Raw genomic sequence first — 23,737 nt, forward strand, 5'->3', positions numbered from 1 at the left:
TTCTTGTGCAAAAGGTTCATTTTTCTTGGAAATGCGGTATTATAAGTTGAACTAAATTCAGAAATTTTAAATCTTTAAATATTTATTGCCTACTCCTTTCTACTTTAAGAATTCTCTAATTATATGAATATAAGTTTCTTGGTTTTGACACAGTGAACTATTATGACTGATCTGTAAATTCTTTCTTCATTTTTATTTTGGATAATTTTATTGTTATATTCATTTGTTTGTAAATAATTTATTTTCAATTTGCAATCTATTAAAACATTAAAATAAAAAATAAAACAACATACAGTAGTAAAAAAATAGATAAATTCCTAAATAAATTGGGAAATATTCAACTTACAAGCTTCAGTAAATGTTAAAATAAGCAAATTTGAGATTTTTAATTAGCTTAACCAAATAGAGATGTAAACAATGTGTTCTTTTAATATTGACTATTTTATGAGATTGGAATGTGGATCTTTTAAAGAATTTTAACAGTACTGAAATATAATAACAGTACAGTCCAGACTACTAAGAAATTATAGTTGATTTTTTCATTTTTTTATTTTAAAGAGAAAAAATAAAACAATGATACAGCATTTCAAAACAAAATAATCGGAAATTAACAACGGTTGTTGCACTTTTTTCTTATGTATTTGGCACAGGATGTTACTATACAGCTTGGACTCATAGTGATCCTCCTGTCTCAGCCTCCCCAGTGCTGCGATTACAGGCATGAGCGGCCACAACCAGACTTGGTGGCTGGCTCAGCGTTCCTGGTTTCAGGCGGTGCAGCATGTTGTCCCCAGGCACTTAGTCAGCTGAGCTATCTTTCTGGCCCTTGCATTTTATTGTTGTTGTTGTTGTTGTCTTTTTGAAACAGAGTCTCACTATGCAGTGCAGGCTGGCCTCTAGCTCACTTGGTAGTCCAGACGATCTCAAACTCACAGGGATCCTCCTGCCTCAGCCTCCTGAGTGCTGGGATTACAGGTGTGTGCCCCCACCATGCCCAGCTTGCACATCATTGTCTTTAAAGTAGTTGCTCAGATCACAAGATATAGGCATGCAGAGTTGATCAAGCAATATTGATTGTATCTTACGTAAGCTTTTTCTAATGTAATGAACATTTATTATTTCCAAAGATGTTGCTGTTATAAGAAATCCTTTAATGAGCACCTCTGTACCTGTCTCCCTGTAAACATAGGGGAATATTTATTAAGTTTTTTTTTTCTTTTTTGCATTTAGTACAGGGTCTACAGGGTCTTACTACATAATTGGACTCATAGTGATGCTCCTGTTTTTCAGCCTCCTAAACGCTGGGATTACAGGCGTGCGCCCCCATGCCCAGGCTCAGTCGCTGTCTCGGAGGGCAGGGCCTGCATGGCACACCAGGGATTGAACCCTGGCCTCTGCACTCTGCCTGAGCAGGCATTTTAGTCTGCTGAGCTATCAGACTGGCCCTTAGTTGTTGTTTTGTTTTGTTTTGTTTTGTTTTATTTTTTAACTTGGAATTTCCACATCAATGTTGGAAATACTGTATGACAATATTTGCTTACAATTATTTATAAACTTATTACAATTATTTTATGCAAACAATACTTTAAATGTAATTATGTTTTTCATTTTATTTTCTCACTTCAGACCATCTATTTGGAGTAATGTTCCTTGTTGAAGATCAAACTTCTGTAGGTATTTTAGTGAACTTCTGTTGGTCAGGTTTTTCTTGTGCAAATTCTAAACTGACTTCTGAAGATACTAACCTACCATCTTTTGATGACATTATCACTGTCGTGAAACGTACTAAGTCGTGGACTACTTTGTGTTCATAGAGGTTCTTCTTGCCTCCTTTCATTGCTTTTAAAATCTATACTAAAATCTATTTTCTGGAATGCCCTTCTCTGACAAAACTAACCAAAAAAGGGGAATAAAATGAATGACCATTTTGTGTCTGTATATTCAAAATAGGAGAGATATACAGCTGCATTCTCTTAATTCAATGACTGGAGAGTGTTCGGAGAGTGAGACAGGATATCATGTCTGCATCTTGCACAATGAATAACCACTAAGACAACAATATGCAATGTATTATTTTTTTTTCTTTTTCCCAGGGCAGAGATTTTATTTGGATTATCAGAACTGCTCTAGCCACTGAGGCCCGTGTCCATGTGTATCTGCCTGTGGCTGTCACGGACCAAACCAGTCTGAGACACCGCCTCGTCGGACGTCTTTGCTCTTGCTGTGATTCACATCATCCAGGATGTCGCCCTCCTCGCTCTGCTCCTTATCGGTCTCGGGAAACAGGTCTGGAAAAGTGCAGGTCTGACCGTGGGCCAGCTGGACACAGGCCACCTTGTAATCTGGCTTCTTGATCCTCACATTTCTATGGTCCCTCTTGCGATTGGAGCCATGCTGCACCCGCGTCCGCACAGCAGCCACAGGCACATTGTAAATGCGTTCGAGATAATTCCTGAGGTGCACCCTGGTCATCTCCATGGGGATCCGGAACTGCACAGTGTCTTCAGGCTGGGCCGTGCCAGGCCGCACCAGCTTAATGAAGAAGTTGGTTCGAAATATGCGGAGCTGGGGCCACCAAGCTGGTACAAGGGGTACAGCACATTGCGCGCCATGGCAGTCGCGCCTCAGGCTCGCAATGTATTAATTATTGAAAATGTGCTAGTAATCGGTTGTGAAACTATCTCATTCCTATTTGTTTCTCAATAAAATTATTTTTTTAAAAATGGCATCCAACAAAAATTCTCCATATGGACACATATTTGTCATTTGCAGTAAAATTCAGTGAAATTTGATTTATGTGAAATAATTATAGCAATTTATGATTCTATCTTGGGAAGTAAATGAATCATAGAACCATTATTTTAAATGTCCTGACAAAGTTCACTAGTTTTGAGGATTAATAAGACTAGCTTTCATAGTGTATCCATGTGTTTTGTGGATTCAAAGTGTTGCAATATAAATTTTTTTAGCATGGAAAAATTTTCTATACAACTTTTACAATATTTTTCTGAGATACATTCACATATATCATCTAAATTCATCTCCCTCTAGGATATTCCTGTGAGGAAAATTGAGACTGGACCTATTCCTCCTATTGTGGGGATGAGGAAGTCTAGACTGAGGAGGGATGGGACAGGTGACATAAAGCATCGAACCAAGACAACATAGATATGCTCTTCCCATCATACACCATTATCTACAACTCAAAGGACTGCTTGTTCTTGGTCAAATACTGTAGTCGGTCCTATTATAACCCAATGGAGACAAACGAGGGGGAGAGCAGAGGAGCCAAGGCACAGCCAGCACATTGCAGGTTTTGCTTACCAAGCAGAGAGGAGTACAGTCTCATCATTGAGAAGGCAAGGTGGATAGGGGACGTCTGGACCACAAATTTACAATGAAGACGAATGAATTCCAGGCAGGGCTGGACAAGCCACATGAACATGTCATTGACCTGAGAATAGAAAGCCACATGAGAGCTACAGACACTATCAAAAAGGGAGCTGGACTGAGAGTCTGGTCCCCTCTAGTGGCTGAGAGGCCAGCAGAGTGATGTCTTCCCAGTGCAGGGCCCCGGGGAAGCCGAGAATCGCCCAGGACCCTGCCCCTCCGCCTCCTCAGGGGCTCCGAGACTGTGCGGCTCACAGCCATGTTGGCTCAGGTTTCTCCCCTGCTCTCCGCTGCCCAGAGCTGGACACTCCGAGGCCTGGAAGTACTCCGGGTACAGGATTATGAAATAGTATTAGGAGCCAGCTACCAGATCTGACTTCAATTTTATAAAAAAGAATACTGAAAGTATCCCAAACAACTGATTTACAAATGACTGTTAGAGATCTGTATGACAAGATCCCTGCACAAAATGGCCATAGGAAGTGCAGAGCTAAATTCAGGGCTCATTTTCAGTAATTCACCATATGTGTGATAGATATGTTTAGCTAGCTACACAATGATTTATGTTTCTGCTCCTTACCCAATTTCATTTTTAAAAAATTACTTGACTAGGGCCAGCCAAATAGCTCAGCAGATTAAAGCACCTGCAAGCAGGCTTAGGGATCGGGGGTTTGATCCCCAGGCCTGCTGTGCTGGCCCTGCCCCTAGGGCATGCTAAGACAACAATTGAGACTGGGCGCGGTGGTGTGCCCCTGTAATCCTAGTTCTTGGGAGGCTGTAAACAGGCGGATCACCACGAGTCCGATCTAGTAGTGAGACTCTGAACAACCTGTAGACCCTTCCCTAAAAAACAAAACAAACAAACAAACAAATTACTTTACTAATTTTTCTACTTTTATTTATTTTAGTGCTGCCTGTTTTACTTTATATATATATATATATATATATATATATATATATATATATATATTGGCAGGAACTCCCTGGCCCTTCTTGCCTCCTGGAATTGCAAAGAAGATATCCCTACAAAGTCTCTGACATGAGGAGGGAGGTAGGGAAGGAGAAGGGCCAGCACTCACCAGTTCCCTGTGCTCCTCGGTGAGGCTGGATGGCAGGGTGTCCGTGTAGGAATCTTTCAGGGGCCTCCAGCCTAGCTGGTGAGGCTCCATGTAGATCATCCCACATCTGGGAAGTACAAACAATCGGTTTCAGTGCTGTTTTATTGGTGCTAATACCAGGTGACATTTACTGTATGTAATATACTGCTTTAGGCCCTAATAGACCTTGACAATAGCCTTCATCTTACCATATAAAGTCCCTTATCCTACCCCTCTGGGTTTCCCACCTGAAATACAACAGTTTGAATCTTGATTTCTTTTCTGCTTATGCAGTTTTATAGTATTTTATATGTTCCCAAAATTTATCTACATTTTATTTTATTTATTTGTTTATTTTACTATGTATTTGGTACAAGGTCTCACCATGCAGCTCCGACTTCTAGTGATGCTCCTGTTTTCAGCCTCCCCAGGGCTGGGATTACAGGCATGTGCCACCACGCCTGGACTCAGTGACGGACTCAGCACACCTGGGGCATGGTAGTGACGGGGTCAAACCCTGGTCTCTACACTTGCTAAGCAGGTGATTAGTCTGCTGAGATATCTCGCCAGCCCTTTTGTCTACATTTTAATTCTGGTTATTGTCAACAATTTGAAAGGAGGTTTCTTGGATATGAGGGCAGTCTGGTTGTGACATCTGTCGCCCCACTGATTGCCAGTGTTGATTCGGCTAATCTGGCTGGCTAGGCGGGTGTTCTCTCCCTCCCTCAAAGATCCATGTGCATCCCTCCCGAAGCTGCACGCTTGGTCGAAGAGGATGACCACCCCAGACGGATAAAAGGAGGGCTCATGCTGTAGGGAGTATTTTATGCTTACTTTTACACATAAAAATTTAATCCTTAATATATTTACTAAAATTTATCCATACAGTTGTGAGTGTAGTTCATTCGTTTTGCCTAAAGAATGTAACTATTATAAAATCTAACTACATTACACTTTATTAATTAACACCTGTTTAAATAGGCATTTAGGCTATTTTTAACTGCTTTCTGTGAGTCATGCCTCCAAGAATATTCTTTACAGGCCTACGACTGCTCAGAGCTAAGTCTTTTGGACATATACTGAAGAGCTGGGTCACAGGCGAGTAAAGGTTCTAATTTAGGGGCTAATGTCAGACTTTTGCTTGATCTTAGACACCCACTAGCAGGGTGAACTAAGGCCTGATTTTATGACAGGTTTAAGTGAACAACAAATAATGTGGGTGATTTGGTTGGGCTTAATCACATTTGTAGATTTTTAGCACTTTCCCTCCTGCTAGGGTTAGTGGGGCTACACCTTCCCACAAGGCCCAGCACAGGCTGACTTACCTGCTCACTGTGGCAGGGGATGCCTGCTCGAGGTCAGCTGGCTCAAAGATCAGACTCATCTTGGGACTCATCTGGATAATCTCTCCACTCATTAAGCACAACTGCCAAGTGTGAAGGGTGGGGTGGCCACAGGGGTTAAAGTTCAACTCGAAATGAAAGAGTTCAGTGAAGACAACATGGGTTTGAATAAATTACATAGTATTTCTTGACCGCCTACTGTGTGCCAAGCATTGTTCTAGGGACATAGACAAAAAACCCTGTCCTCTTGGAGTTTACATTATGCTGGAGGAGACAGATGATAAACAAAATATATAGTACCTAAGATAATGAAAATTGCTCTAGAAAAAAGACAAAGTAGAAGAGGGGCTGGAGAATGCTTCTGCTTTTGAGTGAGTTGTAATCTTAGATAAGGAACAGGAAATCACTGAATTTCTTTTCTTTTCTTTTTTTTTTTTTTTTTTTTTTTTTGCGGAACTAGGGATTGAACTCAGGCCCTTGCGCTTGCCAGGCAAGTGCTTATTCTACTGAGCTATCTCCCTGGCCCCTGAATTTCAATTTTAGATGAAAAATTGAAAACTGTGAACATAATGTGAAGGTTTTGGTCCCTTCCTCTGTGTTTAATAGAGAGCTTAGCTGAACATGCACATGCTGATTTGTTTGCTCAAGTTTCTCACGAAAAAGACGTGAGATGATAAGCATATTTTTCTTTTTGCTTAAAAGCATTTTTTGACTTGTGGTATTACAATATGCTTCTAAGCAGAGGAAATTATGAACTGCCGTAAGTGCGAGAGGCGATGGATATGTTGACTGGCTTGATTGCCGTAACCATTCCACAACGTATATGTATCTTAAAACATAACAGTGTACATCTTAAATACATATGACTTTATTTGTAAGCCGAGAGAGTAAGTGAGAGAGAAGGAAGTCTTCCTTTTGAGACCCACATGAGCAAATCCATTTTTTGACATAACTAGAATCTCCCTTTTGGAATGGAATGAAAGGCCACCAGAAGTCGTGGTGTTTAGCAGGCACATCTGTAGAAACAGCTCAAACCCATAGGCAAGCCTCGGAAAATCTACTCAGGGTACCAGTTGGTTTTTGCCAACACCGGCTCAAGACTGATCGTGTCATACCACAAAACGTGAAAATTTTCACTCTCTGAGAGGAATATTTCAGAAGGAAGGGTGTTGTGTAAAGCACTCAGAGACTGCCTCAAGTCCTCGTTGGTGGTTGGTGGTTCTTTCCTTTTGGTTCGCATTTATTTATTTATTTATTTATTTTTTGTGGAACTCGGGATTGAAGTTAGGCCCTTGTGCTTGCCAGGGAAGCTATTATTCCGCTGAGCCATCTCCCTGGCCCCGATTTGCATTTGTGTAGACAGCAAGCTTAGCAGTCACACTCATGAGCAACAGAGCAGAAAGACCAGGCTTGAATCTACCTGTCTGCCACATTGTGTTCTCAGAGGCGTGTGCTCTCTGTGCCTCAACTTCCTCATCAGTGAAATGGATATGATGCTACTTACCTCAGAGGACTGCTTATAAATAGGATAGCGCATGAGAATTTTTTAGTCTGGCGTGATATCGTAAGTGCTTCACAAATTAAAGCAGATTTTCACACTAGTTTCTTGCTAGCTCTGCTGCTTTTTTTTTAAATCTAAATTTGTGCCAAACTCATTGCTTTATTCTATTCAGCATAACCAATATCAACCAGAGTTTCATAAATAATGTTACTTAATATTAATAGAAAATATAAGGGAATAATTATTGTAAATACAAAAACATTGAGTATTATAAACATGTACCAGCAAAACCCAAAAAACCTTTTTTTGTGTTTTTTGGGGGGTACCAGGGATTGAACTCAGGATCTTGCGCTTGCCAGGAAAGTGCTTATTCTGCTGAGCTATCTCCCTGGCCCAAAGTGAGGCAAGGACCAGAGCCCATTTTTCTTTTTCTTTCTTTCTTTTTTTTTTTTTTTTCATATTTTTTAAAGAAGGGTCTACAGGGTGTTCAGGGTCCCACTACTAGATCAAACTCATAATGATCCACCTGTTTACAGCCTCCCAAGAGCTGGGATTACAGGCAGGTGCCACCACACCCAGTCTCAAAAAAAACTGTATTTCTAAGTATAAACTTATATTCCTAGTAAAAGTTAGTATGTTCCAAGAAAAAAAAAAAAAACCACTGAAACAAGTTTACAACAATAAAGTTCATACAAATTCAGTCGCTTGTTCCTAGGTCCCTGCTACCTCCCCTACCTGTAGCCCTGCAAACCAAGAAGTTATTTCCCTTAACTCTACAAACGACTCATTTCAATAAAAGGGTTTATCCCTCCCCCAGGAAAAGTCTGTGGACTGGTATCTACCTTTTTATTATCATCCAGAACAGTGTTCATATTTTCAATCCAAACAGCATCTACTGGTCCATCAAATACAATCCACTTGCGGTCATCAGACGCTGAAGCCGCTTGCTCCCGAAAAGCGTTGGCTAGGACACCGTCTGTCCACTCATGGCTCACTGGGTCAAAGCACCCATACAGCTGCCCCATTGTGATAGCCTTGGGGTTGATGATCCTGTACTCCACAGCAAACTCGTCCATCTGATTGGCTGGGTGAGAAGGCCCAACACAACTTATGAAGGCTCCGTGAGACCCAATGCCAGACAAGAGACAAGGCCATCCCAAAGACCCACCCGCCTTTACTAGTGTGTGATCCAAGGAGAGTCTTTATAAAACACATGCTCAGTCTGTTGACCCTGGGTAGCCACGTAGATTATGTCTTAGATTGTTGGATTATTATAGTCATTAGTTTTTTACTTTCTTCAGACTCTGATTTTCAATAGGGCAAATGTGCTGGTTAGATCTAGGACTAAAGAAATCTGACAGGACCTAAAAGAACTCAAACATTAAAGAAGAGAGATGTTGAACTGGAGGCGCGGCTCGTGATAGAGCACTTGGCTAGCATGTATGATGCCTTTGGTTTAGTCCTTACTGCCACACATGCGCACACACAATACACACAAACCCAGAAGAAAGCGGATAGATGACTTTTTGCCAGTGCCTTTGTGCCTATCTGGCTGTTACAGGCAGTATAAAAACTTTAGCTTTGATTTGGAATGAAACCACTGATGGGTAAAATGATTCTGGAAAATGATAGCTATTTTCTCTATTTGAAGTTTAGCCCTTGAAATCCTTCTCTTAACTGATCCATAAGTGTCCTTTGTCCTTTGATAAGCATATATTTGGGTTGATGGGTGGCACAGCACCATGTTTAACAACAAAAATGACACTTATTGTGATTCTCTAAAGCTAGAAAAGGTTGGAGTACATGAGCCATGTACTAAGTAAAGAATGACTGCTGCAGAATTCTGGCAGTGATTTGGCTTTCCTTTTCTTCGTTTAATTCCTTCAAGTGTGTTCAAATACCAAAATTATTTCATACTTCAATTTGAAATGCTATTAAGATCGTTAGCCCCCAACTGCACCAGTGAGATGAAAGATCTGTGCCACCAGGCTGAGTGAGTCTGCACTGGTACCAGGAATTGATGCTCAATGTAAGTACCAGAGTGCCCTAGAAAAGAGCCACAGCTATCCTTAGAGGCAGCAAGAACTTGAGCTTCTCTGATAACTACTTAGTGCATATTAGGAAAAGCAGCAGGACAAGCTTCTCCAGGAAACTCAGCAGCACACCACCTCCCTCCTCCTCCAGTTCCCCTTTTATGCGGTTGGCAACAATCCTCAGGTGGGCCTTCCTCACCCAGCACTGTGCTGATTCAGCTCAACAGGGTGTCACAAGTTGACCATTAGTTAATCCACCACACAGAGTCATAGCAGTGGCAACCTCTAGGGATGACGGTAGGATTTGAAAAATATGCTAAACAAATACCTTCAGTTTTTACTTTGGTGTTGTCTGAGCTTTTGCAATGTATGTCCCTGAACTGTTTGTGTAATTTCAAAATAGCAACAAATAAACAACTGAAAGAATAAAATAAATAAAATAAAATAAAATAAAATAAAAAAAGATTGTTAGCCCCCAAAACAAAACCTAAAAAAATTCAAGGGCAATTGAATAAGTAAAATAAAATAAAATAAAAAAAGATTGTTAGCCCCCAAAACAAAACCTAAAAAAATTCAAGGGCAATTGAATAAGTAAATGTCATTAGAAAATAATTTTATTTATTTACTTTTAATTTTATTGAGAAAGAAATAGCAGTTTCAAAGAAATAGACAGTTTCAAAGCAGGTTAGTAGCACAGTTACAATAATTAATATATTGCATATTGTTGTCTTTAGAAAACAATTTTAAATAAAATACTTGAAGTGATTATGTAAATAGGCTTGTTTTTCAAAACTACAGGTTTGTACATCATACTGAAATAAACAAGCAAATAAGAAATCACAAAACTGTTTCTTTGGCTATAAACTCAGCTTCTATTTGTCGGGCGTGTGCCATGCTAGGTTATTTAACCTGCATGATCTCATTTAATTCTCACAACAATCCCAATTTACCACTGGGAAAGCAAAGGATATGGGAATTCTAGTCATTTGTCTAAAGTTGAGTCTGATTTAAAAGTATGAATTCTTATCTGCAACCTTAAAAGGAAAGAAGGAAGAGAGGCAGGGAAAGAAGAAAAGGGACAAGAAAGCAAAGGGAAGAAAGGAAAACTGAAGAGAAAAATGGGTTGCGGGAAGCAAATGAAAGGATAGCAGAGGAGCGGGGTGCAATACCTCACCCCGCAGCCTCACCCCTGGGGCATGCTGAGACAGTGATGAAGACTAGGTATGGTGGCATACACCTGTAATCCCAGCACTAGGGAGGCTGAAAACAGGAGAATCACTACGAGTCAGATCTATGTAGTAAGACTCTGCAGACCCTGTAGACTCTGTCCTAAATACATTTAAAAAAAAGAAAAAAAAAGAAAGAAAGGAGAAGGAAGGGAAGGGGAGAGGAGTGGGGAGGGAAGGAATCATGCCATGGTTTGCTTCTGGACTAATTTTATTTAGGACAATGATAGGAATTTCTTTCTCACTGGGGAACTCTTGTAGAAACCTCTGTTTAGCATTTGAGAATTTCCTCCAGCCTTAATGACATGCACATTAGCACCTTGTTAGAAACCCTTTGTCGCCCCTCCCTTTACTGTCTGCCTGCAGAGATAACTGTGCCGATTCTGTTTCTGGTTCTGACATCATGATCCAGAGCTGGCACAACCCACAGCCTGGAGCCCGCCAACTGGGCTAGAAGTCCTGTCCTCCCTGGAAGCCAGGGATGGGAGCTTTACCTGCATGTAAATCGCCCAGCGCTGCAGCTAACACTTTATAAGCAGATGTCTTGCCTCCCATGGGGTCGCCGACAATCATATAGCCATGTCGTACCAGCATCATCTCATAGATCTGGGGAGAGACATCACAGAAGTTCACCACTGCAAAGCTCTCCATACTGCAAGCTAGAAGTCAGTGATGAGTGAGGGGCTGCAATGCAATTCTGACACAGAGCTTTGGTGACTTTATCCTTTAGTGAGCTATTCTTTAATAACTCTTGTATAAATAAACATGAGTGTGCCTCAGATGATTTAAGGGGAGGGAGATGCCACTTTTCTTCACCCATCTAAGTGCTAAGTACTAAGTGGCTGTCACTGCATGTGCTAGGTATCATGAGCCACCTTCCACAGGTAGACACGGAGCCTGAGAGAGGTTAAGAGGCTTACCAGGCTCCTCAGTGATGGGGGATTTTGAAATGGGAGTCTCCTTCAGCGTTTCCTGTTTTTCAATACACCATTGCCATTTTCTTTTTAAAACTTTTTAGCAGGTACATAATATTTGTACGTATTTATGGGTATGACATGGTACTTAGTAAACATACTCAGTGTGTAACAATCAAATATGGGTATTTGTGATTAGCATTTTCATGTCCTCAAACATTGATCATTTCCAAGATCGCTTTAGAATTACGCGGAGAATGACAGTCATTAGAGGTTAGAAAGGCAGACAAGAAGGAGATGGAAAGAGACCAGATTGCTAGTACCAGAGAAACCAGGCAGGAGTTACTTCTCGTGCTCTGCGGTAGAATAAAACTATGATTCGTAACAATTTCTTACAATACTGTTTGCTCTTTAAAAGGAAAAAAAAAGTGATCATTTTAGAACTGTATTTTTATTGGAAATTTCTACTCTAGAGGTCTAAACTTGCTATTCTGCCTTGATTGGAACTCTCAGTAGATGAAAATGCATTTTCTAAATCAGGCTCCTTTCTGAAGGATATTAACAATAGTCCACATAATGTTAGCTGCTACCTTTGAGAATCGAGCCACATGGAAGCCCACTGCATGAACGTTCTGATTGTTCCTCTTGTCCGTGATAAGTAGCCTATAATAGCTGAAACAAATGCTTTGGTCATTTATATTTATGTGAAACTTTATGCCCTGTCTTTGAGTTGCGAGTCCTTCTGAGAAACAAACCTTTAAAGATGAAGTCCTTATTATTCTTCACCTTGTACGTGAGCAACAAGGAGGATCTAAATGAAAGTAGTGGCCATGCGGATAATAGAAAAAGGAGCATATGTCATTTAGCAAACATGTCAAGCTTCTGCTCTGTCCCAGGACACTATTCTAGGTGCTAGAAACAGCACAGAAAGAGGAACAAGTCCCCAACCGTCAAGGTTGGAAAGGTGTTTCAAGTTGAATAGGGTGAATGGAGTTGTCATGTCAGAAATGAGAGGAAGGCAACCCTAACTCGACAGCCTGTCAACTTCCTCCTTTCACATCCTGACGTGGGCTATCGAAACACGAGAACACGAAAGGACAGGAAGTTTCAGGTATCTTGTTTTAAAAAATATTAGAAAATTGAAAAAAAAAAAAAGAAAATTGGAGCCAACCTATATAAAAGTTTATCTGTGGGTCTGCAAATGTTTTTACACCACATTTAAAAGAGGGATGGCTAGATGAATGGATGAGTGAGTGGACAAATCGTTGAGTGGATGTGTGAGTAGATGGGTGGATGGGTAGATGGGTGGATGGATAAGAAAGTGATAAAACAAATATTATAAAATGCTAATTTTTTAAAAAATCTAGGTGGTAGATACGTACAGATATTCTTTTTAATTTGTTCAATTTTTCTGAATGCTTAAAATATTTAATAACATTGGAAATAAAAGCTCATGTCTAGCTAGAGTAGTTTACAAAATTCAGCAAATAAACTTGGATTCAGCATTAGGTTAAATGAAGAATATTACAAACTAGCTCACTTGGGTACGTATTATTTTTACCACAAGGCAGTCTGATCTCAGAATCTGGGGAGCTGGGCTCAACCTGGACCTTTGCTCCAACTGACAGGATGACTTTGTGAAACAGCAATGCTGCTGCTGCTGCTGCTGCTGCTGCTGCTGCGACTGAGGACACGAGGGGTGATGATGGGCTAGCATCAAGGACTGTATCTAGCATTTTCCATGCCTCTTAAAATTATGGGTAAGGTTTTACGCCCTACAGTTTGTGGAGGTGGAAACTGAGATGATAAAGTGATAACCCCAAATCTCACAGCAAAATACTTATGGGCATAAGACTTGAACCTAGGTCTGTATTAATCCCAAATCTTTTTCCCCTTGGGACCAAGTGTCCTTTTAAAGGGTAGATCAAATGGCCTGTGGATCTGTAAAGAAAGTACTGTACACTTGGGGCCTATTTCATTTAATTTATCTATCTTTTCATAGAGAAGAATCCCTCTTTTTTTTGTACTGGGGATCAAACTCTGGACTTGTGCTTGCTAGGCAGGCACTTACGCTGCTGAGCTATATCCCCAGCCCAGGAATCCTAAAAAGGGAAGTTCCAGGAAGCTTCATGGAGTTTGTCCAGGAGCAGAACTCTAGAAGATTTGTGGTTCCCTGCCCAATGTCCTTTCTATTGTCATTTGATGAAAGCACTCTGATTTTCCCTGAGGAGCCAGCACCTGTGGGATGGGGCTGACTTGGGTGGAGCGACTCTGTCTCTACTTGATTCTGGTCCAGTTCTTCTCTCTAATTGGCTCAGAGATGGCCGTGTAATTCCACCAGAACCATTCAAAGCTAACTCTCATACTTTTGCTAGAGCACTTGGAAAAGAATAGTGTTTTTCTTTTGGGCTGAGACACTGCAAGCCTGAAGCTACCAGAGGAAGGAGTGGGTACCCAAGAATGAAGTTTTACTAAGAGGGAGGAAGCACTCAGAAATGATGAGAGGTAGATTCCTGACGACATTATCAAAACACCTGGACTCTGCTATGCCTGAGGACAATACATCCTTGTACTTTTTAAGTTAGGTGAGTAAATAAATTGCTGTTTGTTAAGGCAATTTGAATTGGATTTCTACCACTTGGAATGGAGAAAGTCCTGACTGATTCAAAGTTCCATGCCCTGAGAGTCTTTGCTTTATTCTCAAATTCAAAAAGAAACACCAAGGAAGACAGCTACAGGAACAATGCTGGATTTTAAAATTCAACTCCTAGAAACAAAACCAAAGGCACACCAAATTAAGTGGTCATTTATCTTCAGCTCTGCTCTGGCACCTCTGGTCGCGGTCAGGCCAGTTTCATTTTCCCAGCTCTTCCTAGCTCCTCACTCCAGCAGACAGTAAAAAGGCACACTCCCAACGGATAGGAAGAACCAACCTGGATAATTTTCCCGATAAACCACGGTACTGCTTGGAGTTTCATCTTTTTGATGTTATTGTTTAATGCTTCCAGAAAAACCTCATAGTCTGGCTTTGGAAGAACAACCCCAGGAAACAAATCTGATATAATTCCCTGTTAACAACAATAACAGAAATAAAGGCTGAAGTATCAGCTACGTAATCTCAACATTTTCCTAACATGAGCTCTCTAGACAGCAGAAATGTTTGAAAACTCCTAAAGTTCATTTTTCTGCATCAAAACTCATCTAGAATTGTAAATGTCAACATTGTCTATTAATCTTACTTTCCCTCCCAAATAATTTTAAAAGTTAGCAAATATCTAATGAGTCCATAGTAGTATTTTCTAATCACTGCAACAGGGATGAATAAGACAGTTGTGGTTTCTGTTTTTGAGGAGCTCACAGCATGGTAAGGACGACAGGCATTAAATCAACTACAAAACCAATTATGTAGGATGAAATGCCCACCTAAACTCAGCAGCAAATATTACTCTATTATTAATAGCATCTTAAAAATTAAAATTGGGAACCAGTCATGTATGTTTGCTGTTACCATCGTCACTTAACATCTGGAGCGAGAATGAGGCCAAGTGATGGTGGCTGGAGTGAGGGAGGACAGGGTGACTGAAAATGGAAGAAGACACACAGAGTGTGCCAGAAAAGCCATTTTATCTTCCCAGCTGAGCTCACGTCCTTGCCCAGGATGGCAAGCCACTGGGTACCTCAAACAGAGGGACATCTTGAGCCAAGAACTTGGCCAGGTTGACGTCAAGCAAGGCCCGCAGCAGCAAGACGCTCTCATTCTCCTGCGGGTACTTGAGCTTCAGGTTGCCAGCAGCCGTGAGCACAGACTTGACAGCACGCATGCCGTAGTCGTAGTGATGCTGGGAGGAGAGCTGCTCGGAGCACAGGCGGTACGTCGCCACGATCTTCTGGGCAAGGCTGGGAGGAGGGCAAAGACATGTTTGCAGAGCCTTGTCCCTGAGTCTGCAGGAAGACAGGCTTGCCCACAGGCCTGATGGCCAGGCCCTATCATGTGAAAGTCTTATAACAGAATCATCGTAATAAGCTAGGGAAACATAGCGATTTTTCAAAGTTAGGACTGAAAAGCACACATGCATGTAGACCAGACTGCGTGCGGGCACTAGCTCTGCACACTCACGTGTGCTGACGATGGATGTGCCACAAGCATGTACACGTGCACTGGAGAGGATCCAGCAAGGTGCCACGAGTGCTAATCCCTGGAGAGTGTGGCTAAGCATTCCTGAAAGGAAATTCACTTCTTTCACCTCTGTTACACTGCAAGTTGATCAATGTCTGTTTTCCTTTTTTAAGAAAACCAACTCAAAATGTGATATGCTCAGCACATGACAAGCATATACTTACGTGCATGGCCATTTCCTCTTTTTCCTGGACACAAGCTGGCCACACTTCCAAGCCTCACATGCAGTGCAGACAGGCCACCTTGTGGACTGTGGAATGGGAATGACAGTGACACCGCCAAGGCTGGGGCTGGGGCACTGAAGCCTCCTCCACACGATTCGCCATGCCCCACTTTTCAGCCTTCACTTATGTGTCCTGGAATTGTACTTTGAAGGGGAGCCACTTCTGATCATAAATGTCTGCGTTGGGTTTCCAGTAAGTGAAAGATTAACTCATCATGCTGAGCCATTGAGATATAGGGATCAGGTTTACTTTAATTAATTAATTAAATTTTTGGTGTTTGAGACATAATCTTGCTATACAGATCAGGTTGGGCTTGAGCTCACTTTGTAGCCCAGATGGGCTCAGATTCACAGTGATCCTCCTGCCTCAGCATCCTGAGTGCTGGGATTACAAATGTGCACTGCCAGGCCCATTAGGCTTATTCTAAATAATGTATTAATATGTATTTCTGCTAGGGAGACTGTTTTACAAAACTCATTGACTTTAAAAACAAAACTTTGTGTTGCTCACCAACACCAAAATAGGGTCAAGCTTTCTGTAGCTGTCTGAGCAAAGGTTTAAAAACTGAGTAGACAGAAGAATTGAATGGACAACCCAATGTAATCCAGGCCTACCACAGAAATAATAAGCTGAAATGCATCTGATACATTCTACTGAGAATTTCTGCAGCCCTTTGAATGACAAGCAAGACATCCACTTACTCACCCATGGAGACATCTGTTGGGTCCTCCTACTCTGTTGATTGATTATGGCAAAGACAATATAAAATAAAAGTAAATTTGGAGTAGATCCATAAAAGTCGTTTCAATGACTTTTACTCGCAACTCTTAGTACATGTGTTGTGTGTGCACATACACACATAAGGATAATGGTGTGTGTGTATTGGAAAACTGGGTAACACTCAGATGAGAACCCAGTTGACTTACAGTCAGTGTTATATTGAAAACAACTTAATTAAATTTTAAAATTAATTGATAATATTAACTTTTTTCTTTCCATCTTTGAAAGAATGTCATGTTTTACAGTCTTTGCTTCAGCCACTTAGTAACGAGGGTGTGGATGTGCTACAGTGAGGGGTAGGGAGGACATGAGTGGTAATTTTCTTTAATGAAGTCCAGATGGGACACAGGCCCTTTCTGGGGCCTCTGGGCCAGTCCCAGTTAGGAGTGCAGTCAGGATTATTGAGGTTACTCAGGAAAGTCAGTTACTCTCCTCAGACCATCCAGTGGTAGGAAGCAGGTTTCTCAAGTTTTTCTCTTTTCTTCTAATGGGCAATACACCTTGAATCTGACACACAAAAAGCCACTCTTCAAACACTTTTAGAACTCACTAGAAAATCATATGATCTACCTTCTGGAGTCCAGGAACCCCATAGAATAGAGGGAGATCTCGCCAATGAGGGCATAGTCTGGCACCATCATGGCTACTGTCCGGAATAAGGCCTAGAAAGAAAACATTCGCAACGTGAACACATAGAGTGAATGTTGAGCTTTGAGATACGGGGAGCATATCTACAGAGGCAAAGCAAAGCAGTGTGATCATGTGGCCACTCCAGTGACAATCCAGGAAAGGAGCACCAGCAGCAGGACTGGCTCTAACAGACAGAAAACTTTCCCACTGATCCTGTTCAGGTACATGCTGCTGTAGCAGGTCTCTTGGCAGCTGTCTGGAAAGCCTCACATGTCAGTATTCCAGTAGCTACTTCTCCTGTGTCAAAATAAAGACCTCTCATTCGCCTTTGGAGCATCCCAATATTCAACACAGACATCAAAAGTCATTAGCAACAAAAGACCATTATGCATCAAAAGAATCTCAAGTCAGATCTTAATCTGACCAAATTCTACCTCAGCACTCACTGCTCTATGTTGACCTCGAGGGGAGGAGAACTTGATGGATCTCCTGACTCTTGTTAGAAAGAACAGTGACCTCATTAGACAAGGTTCCAGGGTAATCAGAATACATATGTAGCAGATGGAGTATCATGAGCCAAAGTCAGTGGAGGTGGCTGTCTCATCACTTTACCCAAGAGGGCAAGGCAATGTGCTACCATAAAGTCAGTGGAAGGGCTGGGGAAATAGCTCAGTGGCATAAGTGCCTTCCTGGCAAGTGCAAGGTCTCTGGTTTGATCCCCAGTACTGCAAGAGAAAGAGAGAGAGAGAGAGAGAGAGAGAGAGAGAGAGAGAGAGAGAGAGAGAGAGAAGAGAGGAGAAAGTCAATGGGGAAACAGGTCTAGAAGTCTGTCTCTGGTCACTCTTTTCATGCACCTGGGTGTGTGTATAGTGTGTTCTCCATAGGAGGAGACCTACCCATCTTATGTCCTTTATATTTTTGCCTTTCAGGAAAGCAACATGGCAAAGTCAGCCAGAGCCATCCTCTGGGGCCTGACTGGCCCTCTCTTTCTTCTTCTTTAGAGACATTTTCCTTCTACTAGCAGTAGGGCCAGTGCCTACTGCCTGGACTGTAGCTAAGAGCAGTTTTGCAATAGGCACTGGAGACAAATATGCGCCCTTGCTATCTCTCCAGTGGTTGGAACAGTCTGTTTTGTTTGGAAACTACTTAGGGCTAGGCAGCTTCACAATCAGCAGGGAGCTCTTGGTGGTCCAGCCTGTTTGCCAGAGTTCTCTGTAGTGAAGTTTGATGCTTTCTTGTATGTAGATCTACTTTGTGCTATAGTAACTTCTAAAAATTGAGCCAGGATCTAAAAATCAGTTTTAATGTAATAATCAAAATTTTGTGCTTCTCCTGGAAAAGTGAGACTATCTGTGATTCCTGCTTAGCAATAGTAGGCTGGAGCTAAGAAATGACTGCTCCCTCTAAATGCCCCATGGTAGAAAAGCCCTACTATGCCTAGTGTGCTTTTCTGGTTCATGTTGCCTATTGAACCCTTCTTTGGGGTTCATTGTTTTCTGTTTGCCATCAGCCATGATGCATGAACCCCTCCTCCATGAGACCTTTTGGGGAAAGTGGCTGTGTTCTGAACCAAATACTAACTTTCTACCATTGGTACTTCACTATCACTTTTCACAGATAGAAATATGCCACCTGTTCCTACTTTTGGGATTCTCCATGAGACCTTTAGGTAGAAACTTCCGAACGTTTCTCTATTACCAAGTACACTAGGCCTCATACATATACGTACTCTTTTACCTTGAGGTTGTCTGGAAGCTCGGCCCTGCCAGCATAGCCAGGGTTCATGGTGATGAAGACAGCACAGGTCGGGTTCAGAGAGAGCTCTGTGCCTTCGAAGATGAAGGTCTTCAGCTTCCGGATAATGGCTTGCTGAATACTGAGTATCTGCTGGGCTACCACGGAGAGCACCTCTACCTACGGTGAGAAGCCCAGCGGGCATGAGCTCTGCCAGGCTCTCTTTGCTCAGCAGAGATAGCCCAGTCACCTGAGAATCCAGACCTCCATGCTTAAAAGTAAGAACATGAGTTTTTGACAAAGCAAAGGAAAATTGGTGTGTGTATGTGTGTATTTATAGTACATGGAATATTTGTTTCAACACTGAGCAGAGTATTTGGCATATAAAAGGTATTCAGTGTTTATTGGATCAAACATCATGCTTACATTTATTGATCTCCACACTTTACCCAAACAGAATTAATCACTCACCCTTCTGTGATGTGTCCTTTGCAGCACTACTATAGACTTCTCTTATGTTCTATTTGTTTCACTTAAACTTTATTCCTTTTATTAGATTGGGGCAATCTATAGGGCAAGGTCACTTCTTACTCATCTTTGTATCACAAACAGATGCAGTCACTAATGTACAGTTGCTTCTGAATGCATTTTTGAATAAGTCAGAGAATAATTTAATGTGATTGGGAGGTTGAGCTTTACTTATAAAATATGTAATCTGACTCCTTGTGGATAGATGCTCATGTTTAGTTCTTTAAGTACCTACTCTGTGTAGGGACTAAAGAAGAGACATAGGCCCCGTCATTAAGGAGCTGAGAGGCCAGAAAAAGGTGACCGCTTGTCCAACCCTTCTGTTCTGCAATTAAGAAGCAGTTACCTCAATGCGGTTGAACTCATCAAAACAGGCCCAGGCTCCAGCCTGAGCCAGTCCCTTGAAGAACTTCCCCATGGCTTTGTAATCCAAACCATCTGAGCAGTTGAAGACCACACACTAGAAAGAAAGGAGGCATGGGCACTATTCAGGATGGACTCCATCACCTTTGAGTCACCCAGCGCCACTGCACAGGGACAGAGTGCCTCTCTTCTAATACTGGATAGGCAGAGGCCCCACTCCTGTTTCAGTAATCATCCTGACATTCACACTCAATTTCCTGACCAGCCAGACCAAAGAGTGTGGAAGGGGAAGGTAGCAATGATTCCTCACCTGCTTGGCCAAAGCTTTGGCCAGATCTTTGGTAGTTTCTGTCTTGCCTGTTCCAGCTGGACCCTCTGGAGCTCCTCCAAGGTTCAGCTTCAAAGCACCCATCAGTGTCCTAAGGGGAAGACAGTAGGGACTCAGGGCCTGAGTCCTAAGATGCAGAAAAGAAATGGGCTTTCTGCTGATTTTGATTCATGCAAACAGTTTATAAAATTTTCCCCTGAGTATGACCAATAAATACATCATCACTGAAAAAAAAATTATGTTTTACACAGCATTTTATGTATTTAATACAGGGCCTACAGAGTCTCACTACACAGATCAGACTCCTAGTGATCCTTCTGTTTCAGCCTCTCGAGTGCTGGGACTACAGGCGCGTGCAACCATGCCCAGTCCCAGTCTCCGTCTCAGCATGCCCCGGGGTGGGGCTGGCACAGTACACAGGGGATAGAACCCAGGTCCCTGCATCTGCCTAAGCGGGCACTTTAATCACTGAGCTATCTGGCTGGCCCTACACAGCATTTTAAACTAACAGCCTGACACAGCAGTGCCTGATACATAGGAATCACCATAAATATCTGACTTTTTTCAATGACTGAAAGAATAAAAGCACATATACATACATAAATGAATCAAATAAACATGGAAATACTTATGAACACCACATTCCAAAGGTTACCAGTGCTGAAGCAATAGTAAAAATAAATATATTTCTCCCACCCAGTTATAACCTCTTGAGTTCAGGAGCCATATTTGATTCAATTCCATAATCCTAGCGACTGAGTGTGGTGCCTGGCATGTGGCAGGCACAGGATAAGTCTCAGAGATGCGTGATGCTGGCACATAGCTGGATCCAGGCCTTTGCTATAATTTCAGCTAGTGCACTATCTACACATGTTATAAATGTGTCTAATTAGATTTAACGGCCCTGGATATTTGGTATGGTGCACAGGGAAGTTTAACCAATAGTTATCCATTAGGATTGTGACTAATAAGAGGTATTATGTATGTATTTGTAATTTTGACTAAAAGACGGCATATAGCTGCTGTTGCCGCCAGGTGGGGAATGCACAGTGATGTGAAGTGATGGGCTGGCTAACTTCTTCCACTCTATTAATTTTACTTTACATGTAGCCTTACTGTCAATGTTGAATACAGTAAATATACTTAATGCAATGCAATTTATTTTGAAAAAGAAATTAATAATGACTAGAATAAATAGAAATGATGGAACTAGGAAACCAATGATCAAAGATATTGAAAGGAGAAAATATTCTTAGGTTTTTTTTTTATAACATAAGATCAGAGCAAATCTGAATTTTACAGCATAAACAAGTTCATAGAATATAGGTTTCCAATGTAAGGAATTGTAAGAAAAGTGGCCCAGTGCTTTGCTGAATGCAGAATGGTCATCTCCCTCCATGAGATTGGGTCAGAGCTTAGAGACCCTTCACCAGTGTCCTTGGCCGCCTGGTCTATTTCTTGGCCAGTGGGCCTTCAGGCACCATGCTGCTTCCTGCCACTGGAGAAGTCTGTAATTAAGTGCCACATCACGCGCTAGTACCTGCCCTAGGACTGCTACCAGGTTCTCATTTCTAGCCTGACGGCCTAGTTTCCATGTCCATCTCTGGAACTATGGTGACTAAAGGCAAAATCTGAAACTGCATCTGAGTCTGAAATGTAGAGGACAATTGGCCCGAGACAGCAAAAGCTTTCCTTCCCTGAATCTTTTCCTTCTGCAGGTCTCCATCCACCCCTCAAGTGTGGGAGCCCCAGCGTTTACCTGTAGCAGCGGTCAGTGAGGGGCGTGATCACCAGCCGTGGGGAGTTTCCCAGGTACTCGTACCCATACAAGGCTTCCGTGGTGATCATCTGTACATGTACATCATTTGCCTCCCAGTAGTAGCGCAGTTGTGAAATCCATTGGAAATCGTTCAGGTCAGAGACCTTGTCCTCAGCTAACTTGGCCACCACGTCCCGGGCTGTGGGTCACAGATGTGGAAATACACGCAGACACAGGCACAGACACACACACAGCTATCAGAATTCCTCCATCTCCAGGAACTAGATGTTGTCAGGACTACCTTTCATTCATTTCAGGCTCTAGGACCCCCCTTGTCTACCCCAACCTCCTGATAGGTAGTATATTGCTCAAAAGTTTGTCTTTCTCCCAAGGGGCTGAACAGAAGCCCCTGTGCACTGTCTTCTCTTGGAAAGCAAAGCAGAGGGAGGCAATGTGCATGTCACACTGCCTTGGTCCATGTTCTGGCCTCATCGTGAACTTGGCTATGTGACTGTAGGCAAGTTACTCAATCTCTCTGTCCCTCGGCTGCATAATATGTAAAATGGGAACACCACAATACCAAAATTTTATAATTATTATGAAAACCAAATATGAAAAAATCTATACATAGAGACCATGATTAGCATGTAAAAACCTTAATAACTACTGTTATTATCCCCCAGTTTTTGGAGGATTGGCCCAGGGGACTTCTTGGCCATGTTCTAGACCTCTAGCATCTCAGGATGGTGGTGATGAGCCTGTGGCACATGTGTCACAGCAGGCTGTTTGTATCATTAAAAGCTCTAGAAGGTTCACCACCCCTGGCTTAGGAGAATGGATCTAAGAATCCCAGCGAAGCGTTCCTCTCTTAGCTGGGAAGGTGCCCCATGAGTGCACAGTTAGGTGCACCCACCAGGGGCCTGAGGAGCCAGCTGGAATATGCAGTCCCAGATTTGTTCCTTTCTCTCACAGGATTGTGACACTAACTTAATTTTCTCACAGTGACAGGAGCCCAGAAGTGGAAGAGTAGATATAGGTTTATAAGATCATTAATTATGTTTTAGGCAAGGGATACCAACATCTCTGAGCTATTGTAGCAGAGCTGAAGTTAGGATCTTAGAAATGTGACTGCAAAGACACGGCCTTGGTCCATGCTCTGGCTTCACCACTTACATAAGTCTACTGCATCTCATCGCAGGCATACCCGAAGGCCTGAAGAGCAGAGTTCTTGAAGAAGATTATATCAACAGCTTTTCCTTCCTGAAGAATTTAATTCCTTCTTAGGTTCTTGAGAGAACCAACAAAGTGGTGGCTGGAGTAGGGTCTGTGTGAGAGTTCTCAGAGGAAACTGAATCTCAAGAGGGTGGGTGGGATTGCTTTCAGCATGCAGTGCACACGTGTGTGCTTTTGTCTGTATGAACTTGCACACTTGTGTTCGTGAATCAAACCAGTCTAGGCTGCCTGAGATAGCCTAGGCAGTCACCACACCTGCATTTATTACCCCTACAGCTGGGTGAAGACATTTTCTTTCTTTCTCCTCCTCCTCTTCCTGCCTCTTCTTGCTCTCCCCTCTCCCCTCCCTTCTCTCCTCTTCCCTCCTCCTCCCTAACCCTAACCCTCCCCTCTCTCCTCCCTTCCCCTCCCCTCTCATCTATTCTCCTCCTCCTCCTCCTCTCCCTCCTCCTCCTCTCCCTCCTCCTCCATCTCCTC

At 42.2% G+C, this 23,737-nt stretch overlaps 1 protein-coding gene and 1 pseudogene across 1 annotated transcript in view; both read right to left on the reverse strand.

Annotated features, from left to right (window-relative positions):
* Positions 1-23,737, reverse strand: part of Dnah3 (dynein axonemal heavy chain 3) — a 188,169-nt gene that overhangs the window by 88,216 nt on the left and 76,216 nt on the right. Inside the window, exons 29-40 of the mRNA XM_023701788.1 lie at positions 22,028-22,226; positions 20,251-20,359; positions 19,924-20,037; positions 19,053-19,229; positions 17,256-17,347; positions 15,182-15,401; positions 14,438-14,572; positions 11,085-11,196; positions 8,174-8,415; positions 5,813-5,913; positions 4,470-4,575; positions 3,325-3,454 (exon numbers count right to left, since the gene is read on the reverse strand). Coding sequence (XP_023557556.1) covers positions 3,325-3,454; positions 4,470-4,575; positions 5,813-5,913; positions 8,174-8,415; positions 11,085-11,196; positions 14,438-14,572; positions 15,182-15,401; positions 17,256-17,347; positions 19,053-19,229; positions 19,924-20,037; positions 20,251-20,359; positions 22,028-22,226 — 1,737 coding nt within the window. The remainder of the gene's footprint in view (positions 1-3,324; positions 3,455-4,469; positions 4,576-5,812; positions 5,914-8,173; positions 8,416-11,084; positions 11,197-14,437; positions 14,573-15,181; positions 15,402-17,255; positions 17,348-19,052; positions 19,230-19,923; positions 20,038-20,250; positions 20,360-22,027; positions 22,227-23,737) is intronic.
* On the reverse strand, positions 2,084-2,612 carry LOC105740912 (annotated as a pseudogene).

Source organism: Octodon degus, unplaced genomic scaffold, assembly GCF_000260255.1.
Source record: "Octodon degus isolate 3935 unplaced genomic scaffold, OctDeg1.0 scaffold00001, whole genome shotgun sequence".
Classification (NCBI taxonomy): Eukaryota; Metazoa; Chordata; class Mammalia; order Rodentia; family Octodontidae; genus Octodon; species Octodon degus.